General features: G+C 42.5%; 1 protein-coding gene across 12 annotated transcripts in view; it reads right to left on the minus strand.

Annotated features, from left to right (window-relative positions):
* Positions 1-20,771, minus strand: part of KCNIP1 (potassium voltage-gated channel interacting protein 1) — a 776,797-nt gene that overhangs the window by 48,374 nt on the left and 707,652 nt on the right. For 2 of the 12 annotated variants that reach the window (XM_077327120.1, XM_077327117.1), the window contains exon 2: positions 4,998-5,030. The exons of 8 other annotated variants lie outside the window; for them this stretch is intronic. In XM_077327120.1, the coding sequence (XP_077183235.1) occupies positions 4,998-5,030 (33 nt within the window). Of the gene's footprint in view, positions 1-4,997; positions 5,031-5,611; positions 5,669-20,771 lie in introns of all 12 variants that reach the window. 2 more of the 12 variants (XM_077327125.1, XM_077327126.1) reach the window with 2 other exon arrangements.

Below are 20,771 nucleotides of genomic sequence, written 5' to 3' on the forward strand. Positions count from 1 at the left end.
GTACTCAGTCTGCCCATTCACTGAAGAGTGGAACAGTGCCAGGGTTACCTGGCGAATTAGGTGCACCCGCAAGAATGCCCTGAATTCGGCTGAAATTAATTGCATCCGATTATCTGAGATGATTATGTCCAGCAGACAATGGTTTGTAAAGAGGTGAAACAGGGCTATTATGACCACAGCGTATGTCATGGATGCCACTAGGATGACCTCCAGCCACTTGAAGAATGAATCCACAATGACAAGGAATGTGTGTTCCTGAAAGGCAGTCCTTGGTAGAGTAAGCAGCAATGTCCACAGAGGGCAGCGGCGGTTGCGGGAGCAAGTCAAGCAGCAGGACCTCTGTAGCTGGGGCAGGATCTATGTTGACTTGAGGCAGTGTCAGATGGCAGAATGTGTCAGCATGTCCAATGGATCTTCCAGACTGATTTTCGAGGCTGAAATCTCAGCTATGGAGAAAGATGGACCACCTCAGCAACCATGGGTAGAGGATCTGTGTTGACAGTCTGTGTTGAAGATGCCATGCATGGATTTGTGGTCTGTGATGACCATCAACTGGTAGCTGTAGAGATACTCATGGGATTTTTTTAATTCCAGCTACTGTAGCAAATGCCTCCTTTTCAATTTGCGTGTAGTTGTGTTCAGTTGAAGAAAAGGTTTGGGATTAGAATGACATTGGAGCTTCTCACTCATCTGGTAATCAGTGGCTCAGGACAGCGCCAATTCTTTATTGAGAGGCATCGTATGCAAGGACAACTGGCTGAGACTTGTTGAAGTGCACTAGCATACTGTCTGTGGTGATGAAGCATTTGATAGCCTCAAAAGCAGACTGTTGTGTGGGTCCCCAGTCCCAGGGTGTCTTATTATCAAGGAGACAATGCAGAGGCTCTGTGATGGTGGCCTTGTTGGGCAGGAAGGAATGCTAAAAGTTCAGAAGACCCAGGAAGGCTTGCATATCATGTTTGGATGTCAGCAGTGGTGCATTCTGGATGGCCGTCAACGTGTCTACAGTTAGGTGGACTCCAGCGGCGTCAATGAAGAACCCAAGCAACTCCACCAATGGGACCATGAGATAACATTTTTCTCACTTTACCTTCAAGTCAAGTGCATTCAAGTGATGCAGGACATCTCGGAGATGGTCAGCAAGCTCAGCGACTGTGGTTCCCACAAACAAAATGTCATTAAAATAGAGAACCACCCCCAGAATTCCCTTTAGGAGATCTTCCATCAAGGTTTGGAAGATTCCTGGTGCCACGCTGACACTGAATTGCAGAAGCTTGACCTGAAATGCCCCTTGATGGGTAACAAATGTTTGGGCCTCAGCTGATGCTTCGTCGCCTGGCAGTTGCTGGTAAACTTGAGCTAGGTCGAGTTTGGCAAGGACCTTGTCTCCTACCAGAAATGCCAAAAGGTGGCTGATAACAGGTACTGGGTAAGAGTGCTGTTGCAGCATCTTGTTTAGCATGCACTTATAGTCTGCACAGATGTGGACATCCCCATTTGGCTTGAAAGGTGGCAATGAGTGGGGTCTCCCAACACACATTTGGCCCTGGCTCGAGAACGCCCTGTGCCCGAAGCTTGTCTAGCTCTACGTTGATGTGGGACTTTAATGTGAAAGGAATCCTCCTGGCCTTGAGGCGAATGGGTGCCACCTGAGGGTCAAGCTGTGAGCCCGAGATTTGGTGGCAATGGCTTCCTCCAGCATATCCTTGATGAAAAGTCCTCTCTTAATGAAGAGTCAGCTCTGGGTCTGCTCATCCCAAAGGCCACAGACAAATCGATCTTGGAGTGCCTCTTCAAAGTTCAAAAAATGACAGTCTCAAGTGATGTTGCAGAGGGTGGTGGTGAAGCTAGCAATGGACTCGACCTCCTGTTAGATGCATTGGAAAAACACATGGCAACAGGTGATTTCCCCCAGCTGGGGGTTGGAGTGCTCCCAAATGCGCTGGAGAATCTCATCCAGGAACACAGCATCCACATTGTCCAGAGTGAAGAGGTCTTTTGCAAGTTCATAGGTATCTGGCCCACACAAACTCAGGAATACCAACCATTTCCTGGCTCTGTAGGTGCTACTGTTGACCATGAGGTAATGGCAGAATTGACTCTCACAGTATTGCCACTGGGTCAGGCAGCTTTGAAGGGCTCAGTCTGAGATTAGCTATGGCATTCATTTGCTGAGTCTGCTCTCCAGGCAGCATATTGAGCAGTCAGACAGTCCCTTCCCTGGAGGTCGGTCACTAAATGGTCTCTAGAGTAATTCAGATGGCAGTTTGTCCCTCCTTGGTGGCAGGGCTCCACTCCAGTGATTCAGCAGCTGTAGGTAATTGCTTACCATGATTCTGTACCTAGCAGAACCCTGGTTCACCCTCTCCTGAAAAGATCCACGCTGGACCCGCGGGACCCCACCAGCTACCGCCCAGTGTCGCACTGATTATCCTTAGAAGTGGATCTTTTCCTAACCTTTGAATTAGATTTGACAGTGGAAGAACCTGGACAAGGATGTAAATGTCAAGAAGAGTGGTGACTGCCATGGACAACAAATGTGTAGAGAGAAAGGGAAAACTGGGCATCTGGAGAAGGTGAAGTCAGATTAACATTTAGTAGGCAATTAAAGACAGTTCCCTTTTGCAGATCTTGTTCCAATCAACAGTATTCCTGTCTAGGCTATACATGTGAACAACATGGAATGGATCAGTTAAATCAAAGGAGCAGCCAAAGGCAGCACATAGCAGAGATGTTAACAGATTAGACCCTTGTGAAGTGAAATTTACCCCCACAAGTTCTAGAACCTGATTTAATGGCTGCCCCAAGACCCTGCAATTCAACTCACAAAACCAGAATGTAGGGCATGCCCCTGAGTAGATGTTTTCTTCATTTGAATAGAACTACTAAGGGAGCAGAATATTCACATCTGCACCAAACTGACATGGCTAATGCTCATACTGACCATCTCCCATGCCATCATACAATTAGTTTAATTCCATACAGCCAGAAAAATGTAATGAATTACAACCTACATAATTAACTGAAGCCTAACTGTCTGGAGATGAAGGGAACAATTTCAATCATGCACGTCAGGGATGTGGGTTAAAACCTATTAATAGGTTTTTTGAGATACAAGGTTATGCTAAAGTGGCCATAGAGAAATGTGTGATTCTTATAACAACTTACCACTATGATTTTGTAACACCACACCAGGTGATTATGGCTCTTGCCACACATCAGCATGAACATACCTTTTTATCACGGTGAGCACTGTTCTGTGCAGTGCTTCCTTGCACATGAGTGACTACCAACTACATGTCCTCCAGAGAATGCTGCATCCCCAAGAGTTCATTACTCTGTTTTTGGCAGCCATTTCATTCAAACAAGTTGGAGAGAACACCAGTCTGACAAAATCAAATATCTTTTTTTCAGGGTGGGTGGAAGTTTTAAGTCCCTTTTTAATAGATTTTACCCGAATAATTTATGCTTACTGATTATAGGCCAAGATACATCGCCTGTGATTAATTTCTTCTCCTCATGTAAAAGTAATTATGTAAAAATGTACTTGAAGTGTCCACCATTACTTATATAATTACTGTGAACTATACAGATGTGGCAGATTTATCACTATAGGATAAAGGTTTAATATAATAGGTGAAATTCATTGGAAAACATTTCACTTTTATTATCTGCAACTTAGGGAGAAACCTTGGGAGTAGTTACTCCCCATTTGTCTGAGACTTAATTAAGAGCATTTTTTTAAAAAATCACAGAGTTCAAGGCCATGATTCAAGATAGCCATATGAGCAACCAGCAGTTTCTTAGTAGCTGTGTGACTGACCAGTGCAGAAAATTTAAAAGAAGGTCTGGCTGCATGTGTGGTTCTCTGTGGCATATAGCTGTGCGTGTAGCCTTGTTCTTTATAAAATGTTGAGTCCAAGTCTGACGAAGCATGCACGCACATGAAAGCTCAAACTTTGAATAAAACTTTGTTGGTCTTGAAGATGTCTTTGGACTCACATGTTGTTCTGCTACTTCAGACCAACTGCCTCTAAACTCAACCTACCTGAATCCTTCTTCTAAATAATGTCTAATGCTTTTATTGGACCATAGCTAATATCAACTGTAAGTTCTTCCAAGCTAACACAACTTTATTAATTTCAGGAATGGCAATTACTCTTGGCTTACCCCATGTGCGCCTGATTACACTTAACCTTCCTCCATACAGTCATGCTCTCCTTGATTCATGATAGTATAGAGGACTGTAGCAGCATGAACCAATCTCAAACACAATTACAACTGGATCTGTTTGATCTAGACAGAAATAGTGTACTTTGGTAACAGACTCGTATTCTCTTACCACATAAACTACTTTGGTTTGTCATATATAGCCACAAGGAATGTCGCTTGGGTTCCATAACTCTGCTCAGCTAGGAGCAGAACCTTTGTCCAATACAAGAACCCTACAAAAGGTTCTTCCTCTAGAGGAAGATTCTTTGCACTGGAAGAAGCTTCTACACATAGCTCAGTGCATAAGTAGGATCCAACACATTATTAAGTTTGCAGACCATGACCATAACTTCAAAACTGGCATCACATCTTGTTTTATGTGTATGTTTCTGTGAATGTTTCTAAGGTTGTGCTCTCTAACAACGGATTACAGAATACCCCAAAGTGTAAATAAGATTTGATAATAGGGTTAGAGTAAAATAAAAAGAGAAAACTGGTTTACTTTGGCTGGATTCCATGGTCTAGATTTAGAAGAAGTTTACCACACATTTAATCGCACAAAGTACTATGTGGCAACTAATACAGCCAAAATAAACATTCCATATGAAATCATGGGCATAGGACGGAGCTTGAGGTAAGTGTCACATCAAAGTATGGCCTTCTTTTCCAGGGTTAAACAAAATCTTGGAGGTGGGAAAACTGTAATCATCATGTATATCATTTCTGGAGTAGTAAAGGGGGAAATTTCTTCTTTTGATAGTTAGTCAAATTGATTTAAAGTTTACCTCTCTGTGACAGGTAATACCACCGGGCGAAGTCTAGGAAAAAGTAAGAAAACAATTTAACCAAAAAAAAAAGAAAAAGAAAATTGAAGCTACATACACGTTTATATTATTTCTGGATGGGATCTATTCTTCATGTGAAAAGGGCCCTATTTTCTATATGAAAAGATTTTTTTTTTTGCCCTTGTACACTGGATGTGACATTTTGCATTGCATGGCCCTGTCTTCTTTCCCAGATGGCGAGGACCGATGTTAGCCCCCCCTCCCCTGCATGAAGCCATATGACAATGAGTAACAAGACACAAGGGGAAGTAAAGGGAAGCATGCCACCACTCATGCAACCATGCAGTCAGCAGAAAAAACATTGACAAGGGAGAACATGTTTGAAGAGTAGTGGTCCCAGAAATTGTGATCATATAGAGCTTTCAAAGACATATGATACTGTTCATGCAGTTCAGCTGTTTGTTTAAGGAAATTGGGGGAGTTCCTCTTTCCACCAACAGGAAGCTCTAGTCTTCTTTCCTGCTCAGCATACTCGAGCAGCTGTAGGAAGGAAGATCAGTTATTTTTTTTAAAAGAAGACAAAACCATCTTGGATAAACATGGTGTTTCCTTACCAATGCAATCAGAATGGTTACATTTCTAATTGTAACTGAAATGCAATTCATTGGCCCCTGTGGAGAAATAGAATTATTAGCAATTCAGGGGGGGAAAGCACAAATAATCAAAAATTAATCAAGTATTTTCACTGAAGCCCATTCACATTCACTCACTGTATCTCAATTCAAAATCTTGTAAATTTGATTACAGCCAACTCCCAAAAGAAAAATAGATCTAGTCTTCATGTCTCAATGTACTAATTACCAAAATGTCCCAGTCTTATGTATATGATTCAGGGGTTATGGCTCTGCAGAAATCCAGCATGACTCTGTAGCTCTGCTGTTATTTGCCATGCAAACCATTTAATACATTAGCGGTGCCATCCTAAACTGCTTTACGCCTAACTTCATTAAAGTTTAAGTCTTGAAGCGCATAGTGAGCTTTAGGTTTTCTTACACTCTCCCTACAATCATTGGTTGTTTATACTCATCCTTGGTAATAAGGCCTTCCTTCCATTTACTAATTGACTCTATTTTATTCCTCAAATCATTTGACAGCTGCTTATGGAGCCATCTTGGCTTCCTTAGGCTCCTTCCATAATTTCTTCTCAAGGGAATTGTTTGTGATTGAGCCTTCAGTATTTCATTTTTAAAAAAACTCCCAGTGCACTTGGCCTCCCATCTCTTTAAGTCTTTCTGACCATGGGACTCTACCTAACATACCTTTAAGTCTGTTAAAATCTGCTTTCCTGAAGTCCAGGCTATACATCCATCTACGTAACGGTTTTCTCTTTCCCACAGTTGAAAATTCCAAAATCACATGGTCACTACTACCAAGTGTGCTCACTACTCCCACCAGTTCTTCCCTATTGATAAGAATCAAGTCTAAAATAGCAGACTCCCTAGTTCCGCTCTCTTTAACTTGGAAGGATGTAATTCTGCTTACAATATTCTCCAATCCATAACAACACATTTTACCATGCTGCCTGAAAGTCCACAAACAGGTCTCCTGGGGATTTCTTATATACATCACTGGTTTCAAGAGCAACCTGTGGTGTCACATGAATGTGTTGTAATTTGCAACCACATTGGGGGGGACCCTATTAACACTCTCAGCAGGGGCCTCAACAATGTCATCAGCCACAAAGATCAAGCCTGGGTGTAAACTGCACGGAGCTTTTATTCCAACCCCAGATCGATTCAATCCCTGCCCTCTACACAGAATGCGATTTCCATTTGGATTTGGGGTGATTTTAATTTTCTTTCTGCAGCAAGAAGGATTGATCCAGTGTGACCCTACCTTTATTCTGCAATAACTCAGAGTGCTGAAAATCCTCAATATCAATTTGGGAAAGAAAGCTCCGTGGTAGAGAACCTCTGATAGGCTACACCTGGTCATGTGACACGCTTGCCTTAAAGGAGAAGCCCCTAACTTCTCTCAACTTCTGTCGGTCCTGGATTTTTCCTCCCTCCTCTGCCTTTTTCGATCCTCTCCCCCACCCCTCCAAGAAAAGAAAGAGGCTCCCTGCTTGGCTCCTCTCCCCCCCCCCTTCAAGAAAAGAAAGAAAGAGGCTTGGCTCCCCCCCCCCACGTGCAGAAGACTTTCCTGTTTCAATGGGGAGGGGGGGGAAGAGGAAGACCCATGTTCAAAGCGATCTGAATTCAACAGGATTGACAATGGAATAAACAAAGTAAGTGCAGACTCTGCCCTGGTCTTAACTTAAGCACAAAGAAGTTTCAGGCTTTGTTTAAGGGTTAGGAAATGTGCATTACTACGTGTTTGTCTGGTGTCTGCTTTCGTGTTGTTCTCAAGGGCTTGAATAGGTCACTTAGCAGTGGTAGGACTAGCAGCAGCTTGCAAAGATAAGCACAGACTGCTTGTGTAAATTCCATGGAGTCCACAGATTGCTTCTGTTCGATATTATTTGCATCTTCACTTATAAACTAACTAGCTTACTTACTTACTGTGCAATCATAGATAGTTACAGTCTTATGAGCCCTCAGAAACCAATGGTATTCATTTCTAAGAATACATGCTTATGATTTAATTGGATGTGAGTGAGTCCAAGTTCATATATGTTTGTGTAGCATTTGTTCTTTAGAATTTGCCATAGTATTCCATTCCTCATTAGAGCAATAGTAGAGGAATCACTTCACACTTGCTTTCTAGGAACTATCAATTGGCTGAAAGGAGGTTTGAAATAAACCGAAAAAAAAGCAAGCAAGCTATCTGTGTATATAGTTCCCATGGTCTTCAAGGTTAAGTTAAGTGGTTAACCCTCACCACCATTTTCCCTTTTGCTCTGTAATGATGTCCTATGTATTTGGTGCTTGCCTTCCTAAAGTTATTTCTTTTCTTATACTACAACTGATTCTAGCATGATAAGTATGGTGCACTAAGAGAGACCATAGTCTGTTCTTTCATTATATGGAAGAATCTCTTTGGGCTGTTTTGAGAGTTGATGATTCTACAATACAATACACAGTATAGAAATTAAATAATAATATTTTGGTGAATCACAGAATCATAGAATAATAACATTGGAAGGTACATCCTGGGACATCTAGTCCAACCCCCTGCACTATGCAGGGCACTCACAACCCTATCGCTCATCCACTGCAACCTGCCACCCCTTTGAACCTTCACAGAATCAGCCTCTCCATCAGATGGCTATCCAGCCTCTGTTTAAAAATTTCCAAAGATGGAGAAACCTCCACCTCCTGAGGAAGCCTGTTCCACTGAGAAACTGTTCTAACTATCAGGAACTTCTTCCGAATATTTAGATGGAATTTTTTTTTACTTAATTTCATCCCATTGGTTCTGGTCCATCTCTCCAGGGCAAGAGAGAACAACTCTGCTCCATCCTATGGCTGCCTTTTAAATACTTGGTTATCAGATCCCCTCTCAATAATCTCCTTGCCAGGCGAAACAGACCAAGCTCCCCCAACCTTTCCTCATTGGTCTCCAAACCCACTCACCATCTTTGTTGCCCTCCTCTGGACATGCTCCAGTTTGTCTACTTCCCTCTTCAACTGGGGTGCCCAAAACTGAACACAGTATTCCAAGTTAGGCTGAACCAGAGCAGAGTAAAGCGGTGCCATCACCTCCCGTGATCTGGACACGATACTCCTTTTGATACAGCCCCAAATCCCATTTGCCTTTTAGCCACCTAGTCACACTGCTGATTCAATGTATGGTCTACTAAGACTCCTAGATTCTTTTTGCACATGCTACTGCCAAGACAATCTCCCCCATCTTATATTAGTGTATTTGTTTTTTTCCTACCTAAATGCAGAATTTTACATTTGTCCTTAATGAATTTCATTTTATTCAGTTCAATCCACTTCTCGAGCCTAACAAGATTTGTATTTTGATTCTGTCTTCTGTTGTGTTTGCTACCCCTCCCAGGTTAGTATAGTTTGCAAATTTAATAAGTACTCCCTCTAATCCCTAAAATCACATAGTCACTACTACCAAGTGTGCCCACTACTTCCACCTCATCCACCAGTTCTTCTCTATTGATGAGAATCAAGTCTAAAATAGCAGAATCCGATTGTTTCCAGAGTGTATTCTTCACTTGTGTAAGGCATTTCAAAAGATACAGACTCAACTATATAGAAATATACAGGGACAAAGTATCTTTCACCTATTTTGGAGAATCACTGTGTTGCACAGGGTTGTTTTATTTAAATAAAACTTACACTAATAGAACCATATTAAGCCAGAATTTTGTTCTGTTGGTAAATCTTGGGACTCAGTCCTGTGTATGGAAGGTAAAGTGTGCATGGTGCACACAATAAAAACAGAAAGGGAATATGGAGCTAAAATAAAACTATTAACGTTTTTGCTGAGCTATAACCATATTCATGCTACAACTCGTTTCTCATGTTCCTTCACAAACTGATAAATATTATTATGCCCTGTTGTATTAACATATTGCATAAAAATGAGATTACTTTCTGAACCCCTATGGAGAATACACACTGCAGCTGACTTTTTTCTAACATGCACATTCTTAGCACTATCCCAGCTGCTAGGTTATAAAAACAGAGACAACTGTGAGAAGCTCCTACAGTAATTTTAAGCTAACCAAACCCATGTGGCATTTAGGGGGCCTGGGATATAGAATGGATGTAAACAAAAATCTGATGTTGCAGAAATAAGAGGGGAAAAAATCTAGCAAATAAAGATTCCAAAGGGGAAATACACAAGCCTTACTAGTGTTGCTTTTTAAACAAATAGGTTTGTGACTATTAAAAATTCTCAACAGATCTCTACCTCCCTCATCTCATTTCTGCTCCAAGTTGGGTTTTTACTCTCACTCCATTTCCCATAGGCTATAAAACTTCAGGAAAGACTTTAAAAAGCAAATACTAAGAGTCAGAGTTGACTGTCAATGTTTGCAGATACACATTAAGTTGGTTCATCTTTATTGTGGCTGAGAGGATGCATTGGCCATACAGGTGCCTCACAGGGTTCCACACTGAGGTGAGCCATGAGGCATAATCTTTAGAGCTTAATTTGCCTTGGGGTTGCTTCCTATGAGTCATGGAAGTAGATCCCAGGACAGAAGGTCTGCTAGGGGTTCAGCACAAAACAAACTTAACATAGGTTTGGAGGCATAAGGGAGAAGGCAGGCTCTGACAATAATATTTTTAATGTTTATACATTCTAGCATTTCACAGATAAAACTAGGAACACAAGTAACATTCTCTGACTTGCCTTTTTCAACCTCCAGTACAAATCATATAGGAAAGAAAAGGATACTTGGCTTCCCTGTGTTCTCTATCCAGCTTGGTTCCCCTTCTTTCTCTTCCCCCATTTTTCAGTCTCTGCCACCTCCTAGCCATAAAAGAACTAAAGGTACAGTACTTTAGTATTGTTTTACTGTGCTGCCATTCAAAAGCTCCGCTCTTACCTTTTCCACACTGGAGGCTCTGTGCCAGGCTGCAGGCTGGAGTTTGAGCCAGGGCAGGTTGCCCTAATTCTTCCTGCTCCCACACAGGGGAGCATTTGGCCTGGAGCACCTCATCCAGCCCAGATTTGTGCTCCCGCATGGAAGCAGAGCTGTGAAGTTACCAGTGTGGAAATGGTCTCTGTGATCGCATCTCCTATTTGTTTCTTTTAGTCCAGCCATAATGAGGACTAACTGATGAATACATGCACTCAGGGAATGGTGGAATCAACCTCATCCCCCTTCCCCTGGTATCTCCAAGGTATGTAGAATGATCACAGAAACCAGGTTTGCTGCATTCAGATTAATAAAGAGTTTAATAAAGTCACAGAAATATACACATGCCTATTTTTATTTTTAAATTAAAGTTTGTAACCTGTCTGCTCTGCCAGAAGCAGACTCAGGGCTGTGGACAACACATATAACATAATACAAGTTAATCACATTAAAATCATGCTAAAATTACAAAATATAAAAACCTAAAACCAGAAGTCCAAGGCCAGGATCCTAGGGTCCTGGGTAGAGTGTGCTGTGGGACAGAGGGCAATTTAGATGTTGGCTATTTTACTGGCCTGGTGCAACAGCTCTACTCGGTGAGCTCTAACAGTGCTCTAAAGTTTTATGGGAGCTCATTCCATCAGCTATTTTGGAGAACAAAAATACTAACAACACACATTAGCAAAAATTTAACAAGACACTATCCACCACAGCCTTTTCAACCACCTTGCCCAGGAACACCAAAAGTGAAACCGGGTGATAGCTGGCCGGGTACCACAGATCCAGCAATGGTTTCTTGAGGAGAGGTCTAACCACTGCCCCCTTCAGCAGCCCAACTTTGGAGGGGGTAGTATCCTAAGCCAGGCCCTCAAGGCATAGTGGTCTGACCATGGTACGGCTAGAGCCATTTCCAGTCCCACTTCTATCCCAGTACTGAAGATCAAGTCAATGGTGTGGCCAGTCTGTTTGCTGGGCCCAGCAACAAATTGCAAGTGTCACCATGGATGGCACCAGGTCCAAGCCAAGACTTGGGGGCAGTGCATCCACAAGAACACTGAAGGCCCCCAGGATTAAAAGCCTGGGAAACTGCAACACTCAGGCAGCTGCAGCATCCAGTAGGCTTGGCAGTTTATCCGGTGGGGCATTGGGCAGGCAGTACATCAGCCAGATGGCCAGGCTCTCAACCGAGTCCCAACCAATACCAACGCACTCCACTCCACTGATCTCTGGCACTCAGAGAGCCTTGTAGGAGTAAGCCTCCTGGACCACGATTGCCACCCCCCTCCCCTAACATGGATCCGAGATTGGTGCAGGACTGAGAACCCAGGCAGGGCTATTTTTTTCAAGGCCATTGACTCAACTTCCTGCACCCAGGTCTTGGTCACACAAGCAAAGTCCGCTCTTGACTTTGCAAAAAACTGTTGCAGAGTTGAGGCCTTGTTATTAATCAACCTTGCATTGCAAAGGACCAAAATTGGATCCTCCCCAGCCTCCAGCCTCACATGTCTGGGGATGGGACGGAGGTTAGAAAAGGAACAACCACACCCAGGGCCGCAGCTGTGTCTCCATGACCAGGCCCATAAGGGACTATAGTGCTCCCAACTCTTCTATTGTTCAATCTTCTCTCCCTGCCATAATGTTCAGTATCCCAGCCCCACAATGCACTCCCACCAAGCAGAAATCCCTTTCTACCCCTTTCTACCCATGCTCCAGCAGAGAAGTGACCCAATCCCCAACAAACCCTAACTACTAGCTCCCCCCAGCTGCACTAATCCCTCCCTAATCCTCCCAAATCTCACGCTCCCCACAACTAACTGCCCTACCCAACCATCCCCACCATACTCTAACCTACTAGCTGGCAGTACTAACAGTCAGCAGTGTAAGGAGTGTGGCCAGATCCCATCTGTAATAGGGGTTATCTCGGCTTTGCTCCACCTCACCAGCCCTAACAAAAACTTCCAACCCTTCCTGTCTCTGCAGATCACGCAAGCAATCCTCCAACCCTCCTGGTCTCAGGCTTGAACCTAGGACCAAGTAGAAGAAAAAAGTCTCAAGATGGCGATGGTGAAGTGATTTAACGTTTAAAACAATATCACAATGTTCAAAACAGTTTCGGATTCCCAGGTATAGTCTGTTTTTGATATCTTCATCAGATAATTCTAAATATAAATGTATAATCTAATATATTATATAACACATAAATATATCCCTATGCTACATGTTAATTCAATGAAAATATCAAAATTACAAAAATAAAAATAGGAATACCTTAATATTGTAATAACAATCTTCTCTAATAATGCTTTAAGATTGTTGGAAATAACCTACAAAGATAAATCATATATATAGTATAAATCCTTATAAAATGCCACTAAAGGTTAATTCTGTTTAAATGGTGAATATCACCTACTTAGTCTTTTATAATGTCCTGAGTATATAGTTCAATCCCAAACTGGTCACATAATATCCAAATTGGTAGGGGTCTAATAAAATTCAAAAACAATATTAATATCATATACCATAATGCCTATTAAATGTTATTTAAATATTAAGTATAAACTACACAGTCAATGGGCTAAATAACAATACATATTTAACTTGTTTCCTAAAAAAGAACAGCATATTTCTTTAAATGGCTACTGCAACATAATTGCTCTAATTTATTGAATGAATGGCTTTTAATATATATAGTAAGATTCTTTCATTTGATTATCTCCCAGACAGTGACCCCTATCCTCACGTCTGACCTTCTGATTAGCCATGAGGGGCAAATGCCCAGAGGGCAAGTGGTTGGCCTTGTCAAAGTCAGTATCATGTCTACTTTGGTCAGCGAGAGTCATCTGAAGCTGTCTAGTATATAATCCCATTAGTGGGATTAGACCTGGGATTCCGAACCAGAGGTCTGTGGACCCCCCTGGGGTCTGCAAGAGCTCCAGAAGGGGTCCACAGCCTTTGCCCTCCTGCCTTAATGGACATGACCACAAACTAGGGAACCAGCCATTTCCATTGCTCCCTCTCTCCCCCTCCCAAGTGTGAGTGGGTTCTCTTGTGGTGTCTGCACCTGAGAGGGGGTAGAGTCTGTGTGTGTACTCCTACTTTAAACTGTCACCCGTCTCCCCACTTATTCTTCCCCAAGCCTGCCTGGTACTGTGTGCAGTGATTTCACTTCCAGTCATAGTCAGGGAGGCATGGCCAGCTGACACCACTTCCAGGGTTCCTCGAAACCAGAAAAATTATTGCAGAGGATCCTCCCTGGTGAAAAGGTTGAAAAAGACTGAATTAAAGTGTTGGACTAGGATCTAGGAGACTGAGGTTCAAATCTCCATTCCATGATGGAAGTTTACTGGGTATCCTTGGGCTAGTCACATACTCTTAGCTTCCCCTATCTTACAGGGCTCTTGTGAGAATAAAACAGAGGCAAGGAGAAAGATATGCCAACATCATCCCCCACTGCAGAGGAAGATGGGGCACACATGGAGGAAATAAACTAAAAAATGGCAAACACAAAAGACTAATTTGAGGTTATGAAAACAGCATGTGGATGAATGCTTAGATTAACAGTGAGTCCAAAGTGACATGAAAACAAGGATGACCGATTGGTTACTAAGCCCCTTATATATGGACCTGCGTGATTTCCAGTGGCTGGATAACCATAATGACTTTTTTGATCTCTTCCAAGGTGTGGTGAAACTAAACACATAATTGGCAAGCACTGTATGGGCATACTCAATGAAACAGATGATGAGACATAAGAATGAAGCACTTTTGAATTTGCTGCAGATTCCTTTTGGTAAACTGTTGGCTCTTACACAAAAGAGACTGCAAGTTCAAACTAAATTGCCGAGAGATCACATCAGGCACATTGTCAAGAGATGTGTCTGATATGGAGGAGAGTATTTATCGGCCAAAGACATGATAAAAAATTAAGAAGGTATTAACAACACATTTATCTACTTAAATCTATCAGAAGCCAATTCATAGGCCTCTTCTATTTAATTTCCTACAGAAGACTATAAAACTATGGGTGGAGTTGGTTAACATTTAAATGATAAGTAGAAAGTAACTGGTCTTTCTAGAAAAGGTCAACTTCATTAGCCAAATACCGCTCAAAGACCTACAAGTAATATCCCAGAAAAAGTTCACAGTTTTGCTGAATTCACGGTTTTGAGGCAGTTTTTTTTCCCCTGACAGAGCAAGTTTGGGGAAAATGACTGTGATGTATCTGGAACACTGGCCGGCTTTTATGGCAATCTGAGGGGCTATTTCAGGTACTCTAGGGCAGTGGCAACAGGCCGCAGCTCCCTCTCCCCGCCCCCCTGCAGTGAGAAGCTCACCAGTTCACGAGCAAATTGGCCGCCAAAGCGGCCAATTAGCTTGCGGTCCGGCAAGCTTCTTGCTGCGGGGGATAGAGAGGGAAGTGCGGCCATCGGCATTCCGCCAGCGCAAACCCGCATGCGCGGACCTGCCACACATGCTCGTTTGCGCCAATGGGGATGCAAATGTGCACATGTGGCAGTTTTGCGCATGCATGCGTGAGCAGAGCCGCCGCACATGCACGTTTGCGCCCCCCCTGGGAGCGCAAACACGCGTTTGCACAGGGCTGCCACGCATGTGTGGGCCCCGGGTCGCCCTCTCCCCCCACCCCTTGGCAGTGGACCGCAACTTTTAAAAGGTTGTGGACCGCTGTTCTAGAGTATCAATTTATCCCCAAGAAAAGCTTTTTCACAACAACTGTGCCTTTGGTGAACAAGAATGAGACAATGGGGAAAGCCCTCTGGATAGCAATATGGCTGAGAGAGCCAAAGCAAGGCTTGCCTTCCTTAGGCATGTTGGTCATGCTTTATATCTCCAAGCTTGATTACACAAAGCTAATTAAACATGACCTAACAGTGTTTAATTACTCTTCTTATTCCTCAGGGGATTTCAGCTAACCTGGCTGTTTAACCTGGCATGCTATACTTAGCTTAGTAATTTCCTGATGCTGATAAGAAAATCACTAATTACCAGAAAGCTGTAGGATGTGGGGAACTGTAAATGATGCTTATCCATGCTGTGGAAGACCCAGCCAATTGTCCCCTTTGAGAAGTTTCTACTCAGCACATTCTATTGTGAGGTATGTGGGTGCTGCTAAGTTTTGCCATAGGTTTAATGCAACAGAAAAATTACAGTCAGGGAAATTTGGATTGGAAGGGATATTATAGTCATTGGACACAAACAGTAATAATGATAGTGTTACTCTGGCTAGAGGATCTTACCATTCTTTTGATATGTTTGCTTCTTCCAAGCAGAAAAACAGCCACCAATCAGAACTCATTGATCCAATGTGCATGGCATTCCAATTGGTCATAGAGATATTCATTTAGCTTTAGTGCCATAGAAACCTTTTTCTGTTACCTAGCTGACTCACCAGGTACCGCTTCACCCATCTAATGTATACTGCATTGTAACTGTGGCCTGACCAAATTCTATCTGTAATCACTATGATGCTGTCAGCTTTTCAAGGATCCAGTTATTTTTAAATAGCATTGAATTGGCTGTGTGGAATTTACAGTACAGTCCCGAGCAGAATTATACCCTTGAAGTCAATGAGTTTAGAACTGGATAGCTCTGCTTATGATAACATGAGGCATCACTTTATTGGTATTTTAAAAACAAAATAAAGAATCTATTTTATTAGAAAAGGATTAGGTTTTGTGGTCTATGGTTTGTCTATTTCCCCTAATATACACATTTTAATTCAGCAGATATAGATTTCCTAAAGAGTTGCTATCATCTAATGTAGTGCAGATGAAAAATCTGACTTCTGCATGCAAAATAAGGTAAAGGTATCCCCTGTGCAAGCACCAGGTCATGTCTGACCCTTGGGGTGACGCCCTCTAGCATTTTCACGAAAGGTAAGACTTTGGCTACATTTAGGTCGTGCGGAATGGATTTAAGTATTCCTGATGGAGTCACAACAATGTAGTTCATGATACAAATAAATTCTTGTTTTTATGTAGCTGGCGATAATGTGAACAATATGTTCATTTGACTGTTCCTCTGCATCTTAACTAGAAGTTTTGTAGGTTTTTCTAATATGGAAAAAGATGATAAAGTGTCAAGTTTGCAATGCATCATTAAGAGCAAAAATAATTGAGCATTTAGGTAGAAAATTTCTATGCATTTGAATACATTTTTGTATGCCTTATTAAATAAGTACGTTTGGTAATCTGATATTTCCCAATCTCTGGAACTGCAGGTCATATTTGTTTCAGTTTATTAGAGTGCACTGCTAAATACATTCCGTTTTTCCTGTGAGAATAATTCTATGTGAATAATAGTTCAGAATATGAAATAGCAACATAAATGGTAAACAGCAAATTCCTGAGATCCTACTGAAGAGGTTTAAGATGGTAACTGGCAGTGACTTCAGTGAATTTAGAAGAACACAACTCTGCTTAGGATCACACTGTAAGTCTCTCTGCTGGCTGATCTTGAAGACTTGCTTCCAACATTACTGTAACATTACTGTAGCAATGTGCAATGTCATGTCAGTATGCACTTGCACTTCAGCCACTGATGCCGCACACTAGTGATGCCTTTTGCCATTCAGGTCAACAATAATATCCAGGACTTCAGTCCAAGAAATGAAAGTTGAAACACTATATATTTTTTAAAAGTACAAGATTGTCAGTCATGTGACTGTTTCCATAGAAGATGATTCCATTGGAAAACCTTGGGACAACCTAGGGGATTTTTACCTGTAACTTTTGCCTTCTGTAACCCTGGTTAGGTTGTAATGGTAAATCCATAAATATAGGTTCTATTTTTAACTCACTGATATCTAAATTATCTAATTGATAATTTAGCTTTATAGAAAAATGAACCAGAAGCTATAATAGCTTCTAAGCTATCATTGTTCAAAGTTATACGTTGTTTTGGTGAGTTTGGTGTGGATAATTCTTTCTGTTTTCCATAGTGTGGACATTCAATGAACTATGGACAGCTGATGAAGTCTTTTATACCCCCCCATACCAGAGGTCTGTTCTTTTATCAGTTGAACAATCTTTAAACCGCCCGTGGCGCCATGGGCGCCACGGACTAAATAATTCGTTAAGGGGCCTTGAGGTGGGCTTTGTCCGTGATGAGGAAGGGTCCGGATTGGACCCTTCCTCACGACAGACAATTGGAGCGACCAATCGGCAGGCGCTTTGCGCCTGCTGATTGGTCCCTCCGATTCCCAGCCCCGGCAACTGCAAGCTGCGCGCAGCGCGGCTCGCAGTTGCTCCCGGCCTGATGCCGCCCCAGGGAGCCGATGCCGAAAAAAGCCCGCCGACGCCGACACCGACGCCGACCAAGCCGCCGACCAAGCCGACGACAACTGTAAGTACCTAGCGCCCGCTGCATTTCCCTGCAGCGGGCTTGGTTACTAGTCTTCTATAGAAGCAGTTTGACTGCAATTATAGATTCACATAACAGACAAATCTGGACCTAATTTAAAAACAATTGTTTGTACTTTCATAGCTTGGGATAAAGCCCTGGATATTATTGCTGATATTCACCATGACCTCCTTGTTTTTGCCATGTAGGATCAGAGCCTGGTCCTATGGAGAGACAAAAATAGAAACTTAAGAGAGAATTCCAGTGCAACTATGTCCAGGGGAGAAGCAAATATGACTTAATGATTACATTATGTCCTCTGAATCTCAAGGTCTCTCAGCCCACATGCAGATTCTTTAGATAGCTGGACACTGCTAACTATTGTTTGTGCTCCCTTGTAGAGGAACACACTCACTTGTTTGACTAGGGAACCTATACAGACTATGAAGGGACACAAATGCCGATTGCACATTGCTGTGGCCATGGGGGACACATTTCAGCACTGGATCTGCCCCAGGACTGAAATGTATCCCCCTGCGAAGCACAGCAGCAATGGACAGGTTCTGCTGTGTGTGTGTGTGTGTGGGGGGGGTTATATTGTGGGGAAAGTCCTGCAAAAAAAATTGTAGAGCCCCGGTCTGCCCTATGGTGCAGCAAAGCACCACATAGTCAACTATGGCATTTTTTGCCCCCTCTGGGCCACTGAAGGATGGGGAGATGCTGGCCCTGGAAGGCCTGGCTCTTCCATGTCCACACAGGTATGCCTCTGGACATGCCCCATTGGCCTCTGCTTTAAAAATGGAATGCAAATTCTTCCATGTTCCCTTTCGGGAACAAACGAGGGCCTGATCTGGGGTAGGCCCACATGGGGGCAGGCCTGTCATCAGCATCATGTGGAAGTGAGGATTAGCTCCGCTTCCATATCATCTTCCTCTTGGCCTTTTCCGCTGGTAAGGAATCAGCCAAACTGATTTGCTCGATGGGAGGAAGGGGGAGGCAAACTGGCTGATTCAGGGAAATTTTGGATTGGTTCAGTTTGGAATTTGGTTCAGGGGTTGCTCCAAACAGACCTGGAATTTTAAGTTGGTGTCCATTCCTAATACTGATATCGACAGGATGCTAGGTAAGCTGAAACTGTTATTTTCCTTCTGTTGATACAGCTTTCAAAAGTGTAGAAAACTTGCTAAAACTAGAGGGTTGGTAACTTTCTAAACACTAGGTCTGTTGGCAGACAATAAGCATACGGACTATTTTCCAGCTTCATGACTGTTTGGGTTTGACAGTCAGCAATGTGTCCTGTCACACTGCTTGTTGTTAAATCATGAAGGCTGCATGCTGTGGAGGAAAGATGAAGAACATGTTTGGTTGTGATGATTAGCACTATGATGTCACAGAGATTTGTTAGCATCATCTTGTAAATGAATTGGGTCTTCCAGTCAATACTAACATGCTAACATTGTCAGCATGCTGCTACATGTAGGTCAGCAGTGTTGTCAGTGTCCCTCATGCTGTTATGATGCTCTTAGTTCCAAGTAATAAGATCTTTTCTATTTCTCTGCTGGGAGAACATAATCAGTATCACAAAAGTTGTGCCAATATCAGCAAGGCATTGGTACAACAAAAAAAAGGGTTGGTCTGAACAGCTACCAAATAAGTAAAGCATTTGGAGTCAGCTTTTCTAACAATTCTTTGACTACACTTAAATGAATGTGCATGTAACTCAGCAAAGGAAAATGTGCTCTGACTTGAAATTTAATTAATGAAAGCTACTATGTTTTACCCAAATGGCATTTTACTGGCGATTAAAAGAAAAGGTCATCATTAATAGTTTCTTTTTTCATTTCATTTTCATTTCCATTAACAGCCTAAATAAATATACTCTTAATTCTAAGCACCTGTGATTAATTGATTGCAACTGATTAATCAACTAAAGCCTTAGTTATTTCATCTAATGCTTAACATTTCTAGCCCTGCTAATTATGAAGATTTATTGTCTAAACTGAATACTTACTGCAGTAATGACAGCATCTGTACAATTCTGGCATGATATGAGTTCATATCATTTATAACATCAAGTGATTGGCTTTATCAGAATTCCAGTAGACATTCCAATGAAACAATTTTAATAACACTATTCACAAGTTCTGAGGTTCAATTCAGCTATGAAGAATCAAAGATACTGAACAGGTGCAGAAGAATGCTATTGAGTTTTTGTCTGTTTCCATACATTCCATACATACTCTTTGTTATTGTTGTTGTTGTTATGTGCGAAGTCGTGTCCGACCCATCGCGACCCCATGGACAATGATCCTCCAGGCCTTCCTGTCCTCTACCATTCCCTGGAGTCCATTTAAGTTTGCACCTACTGCTTCAGTGACTCCATCCAGCCACCTCATTCTCTGTCATCCCCTTCTTTTTTTGCCCTCGATCGCTCCCAACATTAGGCTCTTCTCCAGGGAGTCCTTCCTTCTCATGAGGTGGCCAAAGTATTTGAGTTTCATCTTCAGGATCTGGCCTTCTAAAGAGCAGTCAGGGCTGATCTCCTCTAGGACTGACCGGTTTGTTCGCCTTGCAGTCCAAGGGACTCGCAAGAATCTTCTCCAGCACCAGAGTTCAAAAGCCTCAATTCTTTGACGCTCGGCCTTCCTTATGGTCCAAGTTTCGCAGCCATACATTGCAACTGGGAAGACCATAGCCTTGACTAAATGCACTTTTGTTGGCAGGGTAATGTCTCTGCTTTTTAGGATGCTGTCTAGATTTCCCATAGCTTTCCTCCCCAGGAACAAGCGTCTTTTAATTTCTTTGCTGCAGTCCCCATCTGCAGTGATCCTGGAGCCCAGGAAAATAAAATCTGTCACTATCTCCAT

This window comes from Paroedura picta, chromosome 3, assembly GCF_049243985.1.
Source record: "Paroedura picta isolate Pp20150507F chromosome 3, Ppicta_v3.0, whole genome shotgun sequence".
Classification (NCBI taxonomy): Eukaryota; Metazoa; Chordata; class Lepidosauria; order Squamata; family Gekkonidae; genus Paroedura; species Paroedura picta.